The sequence below is a fragment of the Austrofundulus limnaeus genome, unplaced genomic scaffold (assembly GCF_001266775.1).
Source record: "Austrofundulus limnaeus strain Quisiro unplaced genomic scaffold, Austrofundulus_limnaeus-1.0 Scaffold4, whole genome shotgun sequence".
Classification (NCBI taxonomy): domain Eukaryota; kingdom Metazoa; phylum Chordata; class Actinopteri; order Cyprinodontiformes; family Rivulidae; genus Austrofundulus; species Austrofundulus limnaeus.
Window position 1 is genome coordinate 5,241,547 of NW_013952406.1, and position 16,836 is coordinate 5,258,382.

The 16,836-nt window shown below is 36.5% G+C and overlaps 2 protein-coding genes across 4 annotated transcripts in view; both read right to left on the minus strand.

The window, feature by feature from the left end:
- camsap3 (calmodulin regulated spectrin-associated protein family, member 3) overlaps positions 1–7,542 on the minus strand; it is a 26,717-nt gene extending 19,175 nt beyond the window's left edge. For 2 of the 3 annotated variants that reach the window (XM_014024696.1, XM_014024679.1), the window contains exon 1: positions 7,024–7,542. In XM_014024696.1, coding sequence (XP_013880150.1) covers positions 7,024–7,156 — 133 coding nt within the window. In that variant the 5' untranslated portion in view covers positions 7,157–7,542. The remainder of the gene's footprint in view (positions 1–7,023) is intronic. The other variant, XM_014024686.1, reaches the window with a different exon arrangement.
- Positions 7,543–8,988: 1,446 nt separating this feature from the next.
- On the minus strand, positions 8,989–16,233 carry xab2 (XPA binding protein 2). Its single transcript, XM_014024743.1, has 19 exons — positions 16,060–16,233; positions 15,581–15,729; positions 15,229–15,352; positions 14,931–15,128; positions 14,593–14,727; positions 14,341–14,505; positions 14,117–14,261; positions 13,883–14,034; positions 13,670–13,789; positions 13,436–13,567; positions 11,819–11,950; positions 11,565–11,678; positions 11,301–11,463; positions 10,991–11,181; positions 10,630–10,752; positions 10,357–10,528; positions 9,697–9,823; positions 9,495–9,598; positions 8,989–9,397 (listed from the first exon to the last, which is right to left on the minus strand). Exons 1-19 carry the CDS (start codon positions 16,093–16,095, stop codon positions 9,336–9,338), a joined length of 2,544 nt encoding a protein of 847 aa, XP_013880197.1. The 5' UTR covers positions 16,096–16,233; the 3' UTR covers positions 8,989–9,335.
- Between the last annotated feature and the right edge of the window lie 603 nt (positions 16,234–16,836).

The following is a 16,836-nucleotide window of genomic DNA, read 5'->3' on the forward strand; positions in this document are numbered from 1 at the left end:
GTGTGTGATTCGTATTGATATGGTATCAGATCAATATCAGTATCGGTAAATATTGGTATCGGCCAATTTTGGTATCATATCAGAAGTGAAAAAATTGTATCGGGACACCCCTATTTAGCAGTGTTTGTTTTTTTAATAACAATGTTGTAAATGTATTCAAAAACAAAACTAAACCTGGAATTTACAGCTCTTAGAAAAAAAAAAACTAAAAACCAAGAAGAGTAGAATGGCGATACAGGCAAATGGCAGGCAGAAAAATCAGTAGCTTATTCCTTTATTAGGTTAAATAAAATGTAAAAAAAAACTTCTCCTGATAATTATTGTAAAATGGTAAGCAACAAGCCAAGCGCAGAAGTATTTTAATTTTTGTTTTTTAATGTACTAGAGAAGCACCATTTGTGAAAAACATTTTTCTTGCCAATCTGAGACGCTGAAAAGCAAAAAGAGAAAATCTTTATTTTGGTCTCAACTTAAAAGGATTTTTTATGGTTAGATAAAAGTAGCAAAAATATTTCTACTGGTCTTTCTGTAAATATGATGAACAAAACAAACATTACAATACAAACACACACACCCACTATGAAACTGGTTTTTCCATTYCCAAACAAAACCTTTAGCAAGTCAGTGTCTTTGTGCCAACCTACTCAAATTTAATCTTGTTGCTTAAAGGGTATTACAAAATGGTAAAACTGAAATAAAGTACTGAAAAGCCATACACACACACTTAAACTATTTAGTCTACAGCTGTATATTGAAATGAAGAGGTGAAAACTATTTTCYTCATTATCATGTAATGGATCCACATGACAGCAGCCACTAAAACAAACAGTCAATGTTGGACAATGCCCTGTTCTCCATCTCCATGTCCCTCAGTTGAGTATATTTCTAGTTTTGAAATGTTTGACCTCTTTTCTTTTATCTGTGGTGTCAAAACCACAATACTACTCACATTAGAGCAATAATCATGGTTAGACACTTGTAGAATCCTTAAGTCTTACAATGATGTAGAAAAAATAAAAAAAGTAAAATAAAATCTTACCAAGAAGGCAAAGCATGATGCAAATGCTAAAACTCAGTGAGATGAAAGACATCGATACGAACATAATTTCCCTATGAAAACTGTTATGCCATGAATGATGACTTTGTCCAACACATGAAAAAAAAAAACTGAGTACCAAATTCAGGTTGAAACTCAATACAGAGGTGTTGAAAATTGCTAAATATTAAAMCACACATTCTAGAAATACTGACAACTAAAAGAGCATGTGGCCATGGAAAAACTACCGATTGAAGCTGCATTAAAAACCAAACAGGATTAAATCCATTTCTAATATACTATTTGTTTGGGACAGTGTGCAATTAAAATATAATTTGATGGATTGCACCAGATTTTGCCTAAGGCTAATTTACATCTGTAGTACTGTCAATATAAATAGACGTAGGTACTAATTTAGAATTTAAAACATGCTTGTGTGTTTGCTTTAACCGGAGCAACTACCTCTCTGTCACGCTGTGCTTATCTATTGGTTTGAGTGAGAAGGCAAAAGTCAAATGTGTGCAAAGTTTATTGACTGAGCACAACATCATCAAAGTGGGTGAGCTCTTTAAGTAAACAGATGTCATATACTGATGATATTTTCACCAAGAGACACAACTCTTCCCATAGAAGTCAGCTGACATGCAAAATATTAATGTAGAGCTAAAATAAATTTTGTGAAACAGACTTACAATTAGATCCATATCTCTTTTGAAACTGACACGTTTTTTTTAACTTGCTTCCTGAAATATATTCGTCTTAGTCATATAATGGACATAAACATAAAGTCTAGACTTTCAGCTTTTATTTGAGTGTATCCACATTAAAATTGAATGAAGGGTTTAGGAGTCCAGCTCCTTAACATGTGCCCATCCTGCTTTCAAAAAGAGACTAAAAGTAATTGGACAGTTGACTCAAAGGCTATTTCATGGGCAGGTGTGGGCAGTTATGTCAGTCATTCTCAATTAAGCAGAAAAAAGGCTTGATTTGAGATGTGCTCGCATCTGTAACATATTGCTGTGAAAAAATAAACACTTTGTAAAAAAAAACATCTGAAATTGCTACAATATTAGGAGTGACAAAATCTAGTCTGGTACATCCTGAGAAAAAAAGAAAGCACTGGTGAACTCATCAATACAAAAAGACCTGGACATCCACAGATGACAACAGTGGAGGATAATCACAGAATAGTTTCTATTTTGAAGAGAAACCCCTTCACAACTAGCCTGGCCCTCACCTTCCTATGCAGCTCTGCTCAATTCTAGTTTCCCTTCACTGCTCCGCCTGGGATTTCTCCCACTGACAAGGATTTCACTGGCAGACTTTTAGCCGGGTCAATCACAGAAGAGAATGTCAATTTTCTACGCAGTGTCTGCTTGTAGTTTATTTTACCTGGGCCAATCAGCAAACAGAAGGAGGAGTTTTGAATGAAGTAGATGTTCTGCGCAGTGTCTGCTAGTTACTTTAGCATACGGCAGTGGAGGAAGAGAATGAAGCCAGTCCGTGTTGATAAGGCTTCCAAATTAAATTAAATTTGTCTGACAAAGCAGCAGCTCTCATTTACAGTCGTCTCGGTATATTTCTCCTCTCAGTAGGGTTGTTTACAGCACATTCGATTTCCGGTTAGCTTCTTAGCTTAGCCTCCTTCACACCGACAACACACACATGCTTCAGCCGAGGCCACGCCTCCTGCAAGAAACGCTTTTCTACTCAGCAAGTCCAGACCCTTGTATGAAGCAAAGTGAAGGACAGAGTCTAGTTTTAACCAGGCTACTTCACAACTGTCAACCAAATGAACAACACTCTCCAGGAGGTAGGCATATCAATATCCAAGCCACTCATAAGCCTCAAGAATAAAAAGGCTAGATTGCACTTACATCWAAATATCTAAAAATGCCAGCACAGTTCTGAAAGAATATTACTTAGACAGACAAAACCAAGMTCAACCTCTACCAGAATAATGGAAAAAAGTATGTTGAAGGTGTGGTACAGCACATGATCCAAAGCATACCATAGTGGGCGCAGTACGATGGCTTGGGCATGCATGGCTGCCCGTGGCATTGAGTCACTAGTGTTTATTGATGATCTGACAGGACAGAAGCAGCCAGATGAATTCTGAGGTATACAGAGACATACTGTGTGCTCAGATCCAGCCAAATGCAGTCAAACTGATTGGTCGGCGTTTCATAATAGACGATGACCCAAAACAAAGTCAAAGCAAAGCAACCCAGGAATTTATTAAAGAAAAGAAGTGGAATAWTCTTGAATGGCCARTTCAARTCACCTGATCTCTTCCCAACTGAGCATTTCACTAAACTTCAGAYAGAAAGACCCACAAACAAAAAGCAAYTGAAAACCGCTGCAGTAAAGGCCGTGCAGATAATTAAAAAGGAGGAAAGACAGTGTCTGATGATGCCCAACAAAGGGTTTTTAATGAATATTTTGTTTATAAATTTTCAATTTGTACAATTACTTTTGAGCCTCTAAAACGAAGCGATTGTGTTTAAAAATGCCTCACATTTCTATGCATTTTGTTCAACCCACTGAAATAAAGTTTGAACTTCAACTGCATCTGCAATGTTTTGTTTAAAATTAACTGTGATAATGTACAGAACATAAATTAGRAAACTGTTGTCTMTGTCCAAATGGATATGGACCTAACTGTATTTCCATCACAGCTGCAGTTTGCTAAGCTGTGTTAGCTGCTATTTAAATAGATGCACACTATTAGATAACAAGAGCCATGTGTCCTTTTTCATTGACTAAGCTGTGAACATCACAATGAGTATAACCCAAAGCAAAACAAGTTCATACAAAAAAAAAAAGTTAAGTGAGACTTTATTTAAACTAAGCAGAGTCCCTAAACAGTAAAGTCTGACAAGTCCCCTCCACAACACACATAGCTGGAACAATCAGCACTTACAATTCAAAAAGGCTGTCTGATCACCAGCTTAGAGGCTTCCTCAACAACCAAACTGTACACTGAAAACTTTCAGGAACTTTAGCACACATTAAAAACTTCATAAGGAGTACAGATTTGCACAAGTGAACGAGATAAACACTGAAGCAGGATGGCCATTAGCAAGATCTCCATCTATCTGTCAGGCTGAAGCAAAAGTGAATTGATAATCAAAACTGATGAAACGTCAACATGGGTAAATGTTTACAAAATAAATTGCTGTGTATGATAGGTATTTGAATACTCTCTGTATACTTGGAAAATGTATTTTTAAAGCAACCCTATTTTGTGTCACAAAATATCAAATGCATAAGATTACCTCCTTGTATTTTTTGAACAAAGCAGGTATTGTTTTGTTGCCCCAAAACCTGGGTGTTGTGGGAGGTGAAAAGTTTCCTTCTTCTTTCTCTCCACAGAAACATGGGAACTGAAGGAAATGCTAAAACCAAGTTCACAAATATTTGTGRGAATTTGGAACACTGTCATTGTTTWWTTWWMYKRWWTTTWMYTKRWTTKRAWWWTTTTTGGGAAACATTGTGCACTTATTAAAATACCTGTCGATGAGCCAGTGGCTAAGTCTCATACTAACCACTAACTAAAATTTATTAGAAAGAAAAAGGCCCACTCTAAGCTTTACCCTTTAAGTGTCTCTCATCTCCACATGCATTCACAGGTTCACTTACCATAAACATGCTAACCCTGACAGCTTTGTGTATCCTGTAACATTAACATGGGAACAGCTTCACTGCACCACAACAGCCTTAATTGCATTAAAGAGCCAGTGCACACAGATCATCTTATAGCCTGAAAGTGATTACATTATGTGTACTTTAGAGGCAAACAGGACAAAACCAGATGACCCATAACAAAGAGCTGTATTCAAATAAATGAAACTAAACTAGATTTGTGCACAWATATCATAGCAAAACACTAAACAACTTAAGTTTTTGTATGGACACTGACAGTAAGCAAAGATCCTTCTCAAMTCCACATTTCTTATTGTTGAACCATAATTGACAGCAAAATACAGATTAATTGCACAAAAACAACTTAATCTAGCTCTTAAAGCAGTTTTGGAAAATAACACGTAAAAAATTAAGTGGTGCATCTCAAGTACAATTAAAAGTTCAATCCCAAAAGTGTAAAACAGACATGACTCACACACACACACACACACACACACACACACACACACACACACACACACACACAAAACTAAATAAAGAAGAAAAATAAAACTGAAAGACATGCGAGTTTGTAAATTTACAGAAGCAGGCCTCTCCCTGGCCTAAACAGGTAAATCTTGAGTTTCATTCCAGTATAATGGCACACTTGAGTCACCCTCAGATGATCTGCCATTTGTCACAGTAACTTTAGAAAGATAAWTTACAGCTTTAATACCTTTTCTTTTCTTTAAAACATATGAGTCACATGCTCATGGCAATATTAACAATCATAAACACATTGGTCTCTTATGTATTCAAGAAGATTGGCTCTGCTGTTCATTGCCTAAAAGGAAACAGGAACATCATCCATCTATTTCCTTTACCTACGTTTCTGCGCAGGGTTGTGGAGAAACTGGTTCCTATCTCTAGCGGTCATTAACGAGAGGCGGGGTACACCCTTTACAGTTCACAAGTTCCATGAACGATTGTTGGTTGAAGATCAACAAAACTTTCACGATCTCTAACCTTTAGACGTTAAAATGCATTTAATTTGCCCAATGTGTTTTCTTAAAAAACACATTTACCATTACTGTAAGCCTATCACGATATGATAACACTATGGTTTATTCTGAATTCCAAAGCCATAACAATGCCCTAGTTTGATTAAATGACCTTGAAAAGCTGAGGCGACCTAGTCTGRCTCCTGCTGGGATATCTGGTCTACCCAAGCTGAATTTCTGGGAAAGGACTTGATGATGTCACCTTGAATTTGCATGGCTGTATCTGCAAGGCCACTGAGCTGATTAAGACAGAAACTACACATTGTACCAGTGTTTGTTGTCATATTTCCTACCCGTGGCATCAAATGACTTTGACCATAGGGTGTGACTAAGATTCTAAAAGTACAYGGCACTCAAAGTCTTGAACCCAGGACCCGCCTGGGATTGTGTAACACAAAATACATAATATTTAAGCCAAACAGAGTTCAACTGGTAATCTTTCCAGGTCAAAACGAGTCCAACTTTGTAAAAGAAAAAGTCACTTTGATGACAATAACATATCATTAGTGTGGTGTGTGTACTCAAACAAAATAAGAAATGGGAAGAGCCATGTTATTAAAAATTTCTCATGGCTGTTAAAGTGTCTCTGTGTAAAAACTAATCTTTACCACTTGGTATTCAAAAACAGGRRAACGTTAAAACCTCATGGTCAAAGGTGACTAAGCTTAAGAAAGCATAACCAAAACAGTCTTAATGTGTGCTTTAGGAACAAACACCAGTTAGTTTGTGACTTTCCTTTGCATCACAGTTTTATAGTAATCTTGAATTCTGTTGAGTAAAGATTACAGAAAGAAAACGCCTAATATAATAGAAAAGGAGTATGAAAACTATTCTCTCATTGTACATATAAATTTATCCCAACTATGGAAATGCATGCATGTAAACGGAGCCAGTGTTCAATTTTCCATGTGGGGGCTGTCTTTGTCACAACAGCATAAACATAGTTAAGAATATAAACACTGTGTGCCAGTCCTAAACGTAGCAAGCAGTCTGTCATTTTAGACCTCAGTTAGCTTGATAAGAGAGGCCTACAGAAGGAGGATCATTTCTCTGACAAACACACTTAGAGTGAGAACAAATGACATGTGTCATGGTTAAAAAACGCATAACAGCGAGAGCGTCCTCTTTTCACATGAGGCTCTTTGTGCTAAATTTGCTGAACACAAACAATACAGTTCTACACATCCTAATGCTTTTTGCTAACAATAATATGAACACTTTATTGAACAACAAAAGGCTAAATGACTTTACACAGACCGTCTGAAGACAGTATTTAACTCACCAGACTTAACTAAAACATACCTGTGCTGCCGTAGGACTTTGATAACAGCCATCCGACACTTGCGCATATTTTTGATTTAGTGCAGTCATACAAATCCAATGGCTTTATGTCCGAGACAACAAAAGTCTTCTTCATGGTAGGGGAATCCACCATAGCGAATCTGTTAMAATATGAAACGCTATGCCGGCAAAAAGGGGGAAAAACACTGTATTAAAAAAAACAAGCAATCATTTTTTTTTTCTTTTTGTACAGGAGTCCATACAACCGCAGGGCTGGGAATACGGATGTGGTTTCAGGTTTTCCTCGGGAAATATCCGCCCCGGTCACGTTTTCCCAGCTAGTTCAGGTTTTTTCTCTCCTTTATAGCTTTTAGCGGAGAAAAAAAATCCGCTCGGTTACACTTTCCAAGCAAACGAAGCCGAAATTCGCCAGGTTAATACACAAAACCGGAGTATTCCCACTTGTATTCCTTATCCGTCCGCATTGCTGTGTTGTCAGTTCACTGTACACAGCTCCACTTTCGTCCAGCCGATGAGTGACTGCCAGGTACTCCACACTGACGTCGCGCTTTCATTCCCTCGTCCAATCGCAATCGAGCGTGAGCGGAGAAGGCGGGACTTTCTTGTGAACGCAGTCAGCAGGTACAGGTGTGGTGTAAATTTGGCTACAGGTGCATCTCGTACATGGGATGAACGCCCGTGGACAGCTTTTAACAGGTTGCGTCAAAACAACTGGGAGTGAGTAGAAATACYGACGTTTTACTATTGCAGTAGAATCCTTTATTTTCATAGCCTATTTAAACACAGTATAGCCTACAAAATGACAGCTATTAAAAGAAATAATAGCAAAATAATCTGCAAACGAAATATATAGTATTTACCAACATTAAGGAGCTATTCTGATCAGTTTGACTGGACAGTAAAACCACAATTTCAGTTCAAAACATGTTGTGTAGTCTTCAGTTTGTTGCAGAACAAGACTTAATACAATTATCTTGTAGCTACCCCTTTTTCTCAATATTAAGCTCTAACAAGACTGTAAATTACACGAGTCTCAACTGTATTTCTTAATTCCTATTAACTTTAAAATTAGCAGGTGCAAAGCATATATGATGGTAATGTACCAAGCTGATCTTGTTTTTAACCATTGTTCAATAATGTTGCAGGAAAAACTACTATAAGGATTAAATAATAATACAAAAACACATAGACAAGAAAGTTAATTTATGTAAGATAACCAAAGGGAAATGAAATAGTACCTTGTTTCTAATTACAATAACAAAAGAGTGAGTTTCCCTTTGCCTTTGAGATCAAGTTTCCTGAAGAACCAACATTGGAAAAGTTCTGCATCAAATGATGCTCAAAGTTGCAAGTTCTCCATAAGCTGATCTAACTTTGTAAAAATAATTACATCTCAGCTATTTCATTCTAATTATGAAAAGAACAATACAATTTTAGTCTATATTTTGGGATTGCGTTTAAATAATTTGATGTGATGAAAAAATGTTGACCAAAATGCCTCAAATAGTTTTTATCGGAAAAGTTTTGAAGATTATCAAGTAGATGTATTTGGGATTTGAATGCTTGGCTCAGAATCACATTTTATAACATTACTACAGACACATAAATGGGCAGTGAGAAATGCAATTATTCGCTAAAACAAAGTTTTCAAGCTTTTCTCCGTATCTTTTTTGTTTTAATAAAACCTTGAAAAATCCTGTTGGTGTTAAAAAAATCCTGAAAGGTTTCAGTGCAATTGCAAACAGCTACAGTTTATCAATGGAAAAGATGAATGTATTCTATGGACTAGCTACATTTTGTGATTTATTTAAACCACCACCTTGTTGTAATACTTAACTCACAAAAGCAAAACTTAAATGGTCAACTCCACTTTCAAATAATCCCTAGTGGGGGAAAAAGGCTCTCCTTTGTTTTTTTTTTTTTTTAAGGCAAAAGCTTCTGTGAAAGATCCACCAAATTCTTAGAGAGATTAGAGCATGGTTACATTTATTTGTTTTACAAAATGTTCTAAAATAATCAAACTACATTAGGTCTTAGTCACAGGTAACATGCAACTGATCATTAGTATTCCTTAAGAGAAACAAAACATCTCAATAGTACAAATATCATGAGCCTCTAACTTGAAACTGGCTGACACCATGTGGCCAAAACATACCTAATACAGCAATACAAGTCTATTGGTAAAAATGCTTTCATCATTTTTTTTGTTTTTTTTTTAGTAACTTTTTGCCAAAATGATACATTTAAATCTACTAAAACATCACAAACAAAATAAAATGTCTGGGTCCTTGCTGATTCCCGTAAATTCTCTTTCAGTCATCTGTAAGCCCTCCAAAGACTGCTGTTGGGACGCTCTTCTGCTCAAGCTGCACCTCTGTGAAAGCCAAGAAAAAAAAGACAAATGCACTTTCATGACTACAGAAATGTTAAAACAAGCACTTTTTCCTAATTATACATTGCCACACACTGACCCTCTGGTCCTTGTTCATCGTCATCTTCATCCTCATCAATGTTGATCTCATCTGGATTGGCCTGTTTGGCAAGCTCTGCCAGCTCACTGCGAGAAGTGTCACTCCTGTGTAAATGGGTCAAAAATAGGAGTTTCCTTAAAATAAGGATGTGACCCTCCTCAGTTTTCTTGAACATTTTTACAAATAAAAACGACCCACTAACCTGACAAACAGAATCTTTTCTTTAGGTTTGGGTTTGTCTTGCTCAGCCTCTGCAGCAAGTTGCTGTGCTTTCTGCTCCAACATCTTCATATCATCAATTCCCATCTGACCAGGCGCAAGATCTGACACTGATATCACATAAAATGGATGGACAAATACAGAAACATTTGATAAAAATGATCATCATTTTTAAACTGAATCAGCATTGACCTTTAAGATTTAGGACAAATATAGAACACGTGTTATAGAGCAGCACAGTACATCACAAATATCTTCACTGCAGTATCAATGAGTGCAATATTAATATCACAAATGACTGTCTGGACTGCAATACAGACCATTACATTTCAAGCACCATGCATTGATGATCTGCTTTCTAATAATGTATTTAGTCAATCCAAGAGTCTCACTGGTCATGATACCCATATCTAGTTTAAATGCTAGTGATGATGAAAGTGAGGAGAAAAAATGTGGGTTACTACAGTTCCCATAATCATGGCAGTATAAAAAAATAATATTACATCACAAGTTTCACAGATATTTCTAAATCTCAGCAACTCAAACAAAACAATCAAGCAACAAAAAGTAACTGCAGACCAGATGAATGTTCATTTATGATATGAGGTGGATTTTCCTTTAAATGTAGCCCGAGTTCTCTTACCAGTGCCAGTGGAGCTTGTTGTAGCCTTCAGCATTTGAGAGGACATAAAATTGACCTGGGTGTTATAGGTAGCCTGAACACTGCGTTTGATCCTCAACATCTCTCGAATGGTGTCTTCATTTCCATGGCGGATCTCAAACTCTTTCCAGGTTTGCCAAAAATGAGCTGTCACCTAAAAGATTTAAGTTAATAAATGTATAATAAAGAATTAAAGAACAAGCCAACACTTTTCAAAGACATTTTTTTGTGTTTATTGAGGCAAATGTCTCTCACCCTTGGATCACAGATCTGAGAGCAGTAGGAGTAGATTGCTCTGGCGCGGTCWATCTCGCCAAGTTTGCTCTCCATATCTGCAAATCGCAGGCACATCTCCCTTGCATGCTCATCTGGAAGGACCTAGATGAATTTAAATGGTTTACACGTTTTAGACATCGAAGATAATTAAAGGGAACTTAACATAWAAAAGATGACTAGATTGGCATCAAACAAAATACAGGAAAATAGTTGCTGTTAGCTTTATAAAGCAAGAAATTCTCAAACTGCATTCATTTTTTTGTTTTTATAGAGCTAAAAAAATTGACAGAATTTGTGGACAAATAACGTTCTTTTTAAGATACAAAAAAATATACTCTACCTCAATAGCCTTCTGATAAATTGCTCTAGTATATGTAACTCCGTAAATTTCAGCTGCTCTTTTGATGTAGATGTTGAACATATGGTGTCTCTCTTCAGTTTCCACAGCCTGCGTTGCTCTTTCATAGACAGCCATGGCATGCCGCGCCAATCCATACTCCTCTTCCAGTTTGGCATACAACAGGTAAATGGCTAAAAAGAAAAAAAGAAAAAAAAAACAGTGTATCAGYGGATTTTATAGGTGGGAGAAATCTACAACAAAATGCAAAACACAAAAAATATCTTGATATAACTCTATTAAAGCTATTTACTCTTTGCAAACTTTGCAGGGCAGCCATCAAGGGCCTGTTCAAATAAATCCCGAGCTCTCTCCAACTTCTTGCCTCCGTAACGATCGATGAACTTGGTCAGGTAGGTGTTCCAAATGTCATAAACATTTGGCCACTTGAAGAGAGCGATCCCTCGCTCATATGCCTTAAAAAGGAAAAATGTAATTACAAGCATCCACAAGTGAGCATAACTTTTTTTAATCACCATATTTTTAATCATATTTTTGTGAAATGAATAAAGCTTACCTTAAAGCTTTCCTCAAAGTAGTTGTGTTCTTCAAGAAACATGGCATAGTTGATGATGATTTGCGGAGTGGCAATGCGTAGATCAATAATACGGTCGTAAACTGCTTTTGTAGACTACATATTCAAAAAGAGCACAGAGAAAGAATTACACTCAAAATCTACAGGTTTGTACTTCTGTTTAACTACCATCCAGTTTAYACAAACTGGACAACTTTCCTTATTTTCATTTGCAGCTGAAAACATATTGAACATACCTGGAAAGTGCCAAGACTTTCCTCCAAGTCTGCCAGCATGGACCAAACTTTCAAGGACTTGTATACTCTGTTTTGAACTGGCTCTGATGAATCAAAGTACTCTGCTTTCTTGGATGGGATGGCTGTAGCTTTCTGTTAAAAAAATAAATAAAACATATTCCCTCTTACAACAGTATCCACTATAAACATTTCATAGAACAGCATACATAGTTTATATTATTTGAAAAGATGTGCTTTAGGTAAAAAAAAAAAATGCTATCTATTTTCAGTTATTTGCTCTTTGTTAGGGTATGCTTTAAAAGCTTTTACAAAAACAATATTGTTAGTATTGTTGCAGTTTCTAAATGCTGCCACTAGATGTTCCTATGTACTTAAGTGTAAAAGAAGAACAACTAACAATCTGTGTGACATTGCCTCACTTTTTCTTTTCTTTTTTTTGCTTTTGACTCAACAAATACATTTTAAAGGATTTTAGAATTCACAAAACTGTTCAAGTTAGAAGAAAAACAAAAAGCTGGTCAAAAGAACTAAAAGAGGAATGAAAGGTGTCTTTTGGGGGTGGGAATCTTTTACTATGTCACGATTCGATTCCGATTTTGGGGGCCAAGATTCGATTCAAAATCGATTTTCCATTCAAAAAGATTTGATTTATAAAAATTTCTGCTTCAGTCTATAGAATCTGCATGATTAACTCCAGTCTGCATTGCAAGACAGAATGACAAATGCAGATAATAAAGTCTTTTTCTTTTTCACATTTAATAAGTTTTAAACATGAATCCATGCTTAAATGTAATTTTTTCAACTGTTGCATTATGGCAATATTACATAAACTCAAGTAACAAAAAAAAGTGAATCGTTATTAAAAACGTAATGCAATTAAACATGCTGCCTTTTCACTTTTAAGGAAAGTGGCTTTTGTTTTAAATCTGTCTGGACCACAGCTATAAAATAAGTTGGAACATAAAATGAAGTGCTTTGGTATAATAAAATGCTACAGTTGAACAACAAGCACTTTTTTGTTCACAGTAAAGTWGCAGTACCACAAGTACAACATAGAACACTACTTTTGCACAAATGAAAGTGATGCCTGGTTATGAGAGCGCGCGCATTTGTTGTGTTCCCGAAGTAGTTGATCTTCGTTTTGCAAATCTTGCACACAATGAAGCTCATGTCAAGCTCGGTCTTCCCCGGCATTCGGTAAAAACCAACGAAGACGGGACCAGCTGAATCTCTCTTTCCTCCATTTGTTTTGAAACTTTCCGCGCATGCGTATGTCCGAGAACCTGCWCCGTGGTGAAGTCTCGCGTAATTTTATAATTACGCGAGACTTCACCACGACTTCAGGGGAGACTTCAGCGGATTTGTTTTATTTTTTTAGAATCGATTTTGGGACATTTTAAATCGACTTTGAATCATAGTAAACGAGAATCTAGATTGTTATGTGAATCGATTTTTTTGGCACACCTCTAGTGTCTTTTAATAAATCTTCAGAAATTGACATTGGAGCATGATGTACCATAAAGCCTAATGACAGTTTTAATTTGAACTGTGCATTGATCCTGTTTATGTTCACATTTTAAAACGTCTAGAATAAATAGCATAGGTAAAATGTGTTACCCTCAGTATGCGCAATGCCTGATCATAGTTCTCATGGCGAAGCTCCATTTCTCCATATTCACACCACACTGCAGCAAGGTCATCCACCTGTTTAAAGTTCACTTTTGTAGCCTTCTCAAAGATTGTCCGAGCCTGAATATGTCGAGAAATACAGAATTTATCAAAAAGAAAGACAAACCCGTCATGAAGTTCAAAAAATTCATATATACCCAAGAAAAGACTCCAGTGACTTACATCATCCAGCTGATCATTTTCTTCATAGAATTTAGCAAAGGAGACCCAGAGAGAATGAGGCTTTCCAGTGGCCTTCATTGGATCTATGGTTTGCACTGCTTCAGTGTAAGTGTTGATGATCTGCAGAATACATTTTGTGTATTTACCCATTAGTAATACAACTGAAAAATTCAGTATTACATGTTTTTGTTGAAATGTGTCCATTAAACATACCTGCCGTGGAGTTCCTTCRTACAGTTTTACCCGTTTGTGCCACTCATGAACATTATGGGGGTTTTGCCTCAGTAGCACACTGTTCAGTAGCAAAGGACGTCGAGCTATCAGCTGCTCAAAGCGGGCCAGTCTAAGCTCCAAGTCTATGTCATCTAATTGGAGAGTGGCAAACGGTAAGGCATAGGTAGACTTGTGGARGAAAGATGTATTAGCATTGTTAATGGATGCACAAACCTTCCTCCTCTTGTCCCATCTCAGCAGTGGTCTCCATTTTTGCAGCAATCATGCTCTCTTCAAACTGAGCATAACTATCAAAGACTTGTGTGAAATCCCTTACTGTTACCACTGTGAGGATGGCTTCCTCATACACATCTCGTGCCTGGATAAATAAAAATAAATTAATAAATATCCTGTTTAGCTATTATAGCTTTAAAAGAAGTTATTCAAAAGAAACACACTTTCTCAAAGTGTCCACTCCTGATGTARTAGTCAGCTAACGAGCACCAAAGTTTTCCAAGTTGGTCGGTGAATCGTGTGAGGCCTCCTCGTATGATGGCTCCAACATTTAGAGAGGTCACTTTATCAGGATTTTGAGAAATCAGGTCACATAGCTCATGCCACAGCTAAAAAAAATAAGTCAACAGAAATATGTTTAAAAAGATGAATTACAGAAGTACTGGGTAACATCTACAATTACACTAAAATCTTACTTGATAGTTAGACTTGCCCTCTTTGGACACAAAGCTTTCATCATTGACAATAGCTGCTAGTCGCACAGCTGCTTCATCCAGTCGGCCAATAGACCGCAAGTATTCAATGTATTCTTCTGCATTTTCTGGAGAAAGCTGTAAGACAGAGGAGAGAGTACAATTTAATTCATGCAGCAAAATCTTTAATATGTAAAAGCACAATCTATTATTCCTTTGCAACAATGAAGGTTTACTGTACCAAAAATAATATTAGTAAATGGGTTTTGCTTCTTTGTTTTTCTAAATCAGAACCACAACTTTATATTTTATGATGARGCCCTTTGGGAAAATTATCTCACCTTAAGGTACCGCCGATAGACTCGAATTGCTGTCTCAGGTAGGGGTAAGTTGCGAACAAAGCGTAGATACAAAGGCCAGATTCGTGGATGTTGAGTTACTGGTAGAGCTCTCAGTGCACGGTCAAACGTTCGACGACTTCTTGTGATCTTACACTGAGACACAAGGAACTGGCAGTAATCAATCCATATCCTAGGCATCTAGTTTAGGGAAATAATGTTTGGTTAGTTTTAAATACAAAAYGTTTTTTCTGCAGTTTTTGCTTTACAGCAAAACTACTGCATATTCAGCCAATATTACCTTGTGCATGAACACCAGTGCCCTTTCGTGGCAATTATTGACCTCCTCATAGACKGGTTCGGTTACACATTTTCCTTTAACTTGTTTCCTTCTCTCTCGCAGATAATTGTACCACAACTTATAGCTGTAAATGGGTAAGACATTAAGGGCAATTAATAAGAGATAGACCACATAAAGTTATTGCTCAAGTTCTGTCTGAACAAATTCATCTATAACAAAATCTAAAAATATAAATTTACTTAAATTTCTGCTCATTTACAAGCCCAAACTACTGWGTAATTGTGATGTAATAACAAATGAAGCTTCTGCATGTTGTCAAAGTSTTCAGCCTTAAAGTTTTTGAGTCTGTTACCTTCCAGGCAGTTCCCTCAGAGCTCTCTCGTAAATCATGTTGAGAGTGGATTTGGGTCCATTTTGTTTGAATTCAATGTAACGCATCCAACAYTTGACTGAGTATGGATTCCTGATAATCTCCTCTTCATAAGGAAGATCATCATCTTCCTAAAAGGGAGTCATRGCAAAATCACAACAGAATAGCCTTAATTTTCGAAACAGTGACGTTTGTAGCTTAGCTGACATTAGATACGTTAAGTATATTTTAGGTATTTTATGGAATACTAAAATGTATAAATAAAAAAAACAATTACTGCAGAGCCACAATGTAAACATTTATGGAAGATTTGTGTTTCATCTCTCTGAGCTTCCTAGTTGACAAACCATAATAACTTCAATACACAGTTGTTGTTGCGCGTTCAACAAACGTGGTTAAAAGTTGACGCTTCTTTTCGAAAAACCTAATAGATCACAATAATACTTTATCGTGTCACTTACAAAGATAACATCAGCTTTTCCGTTTAAAGACGGCATTTCTTCTCAGGGTAAAAAAAACCGTTTCCACTTACAAGTAATGCTAACTTTTGAAAAGCTAAGCTAGCTTGGGGACAAGCATGAAACTTGTGACAGACTTCCGGTTCCGTCGCCAGAAAACGCATGCGCAGCAAGGACGAACTACCTACTCTCTGCGGAGTGCAGAAACATTTTCAGCGTGATAGTACACAACAGCGACACTAACTGGTTTTGAGTGTGATTACATGAGAGTTAGTTGGCAAAAAAGTTTTTGTGAAGCCCTGTACTGTACTGCCTTGCAGTTAAACCTCATGGATGTTTTACCAAAGAAAGTTATCAGGGTTTTGTGTAACAATTGTTTTAGTCTTGTTTTATACTATACAAAAAAATACCCTTATTTACACAAAGTGTTTACGTTTACAGTAATACAAGCTTCTACAATAACATTATCATCAAAATACAAATTAAGAATAAGAACTAAGTGCAAACAGTAGTTACAGGTGTCCTTCCAAACYATCCTAATTATGACATGGTGAATGTGGTTATCTTAGATGTGAGTGGTTGTTAACAACATTTATTACTTGCATCAATCAAAAATGCCACTTAACAATTTTATAAACCGTTCAAGGCCTTATTTATCTTATCTAGCAGCTTTGTCTGAATTTAGCAGATCAGCGTATCAAACAAGAAGCATTACTGTCAAGTATTATATACAGGTGCTGGTCATAAAATTAGAATATCATGAAAAAGTAGATTTATTTC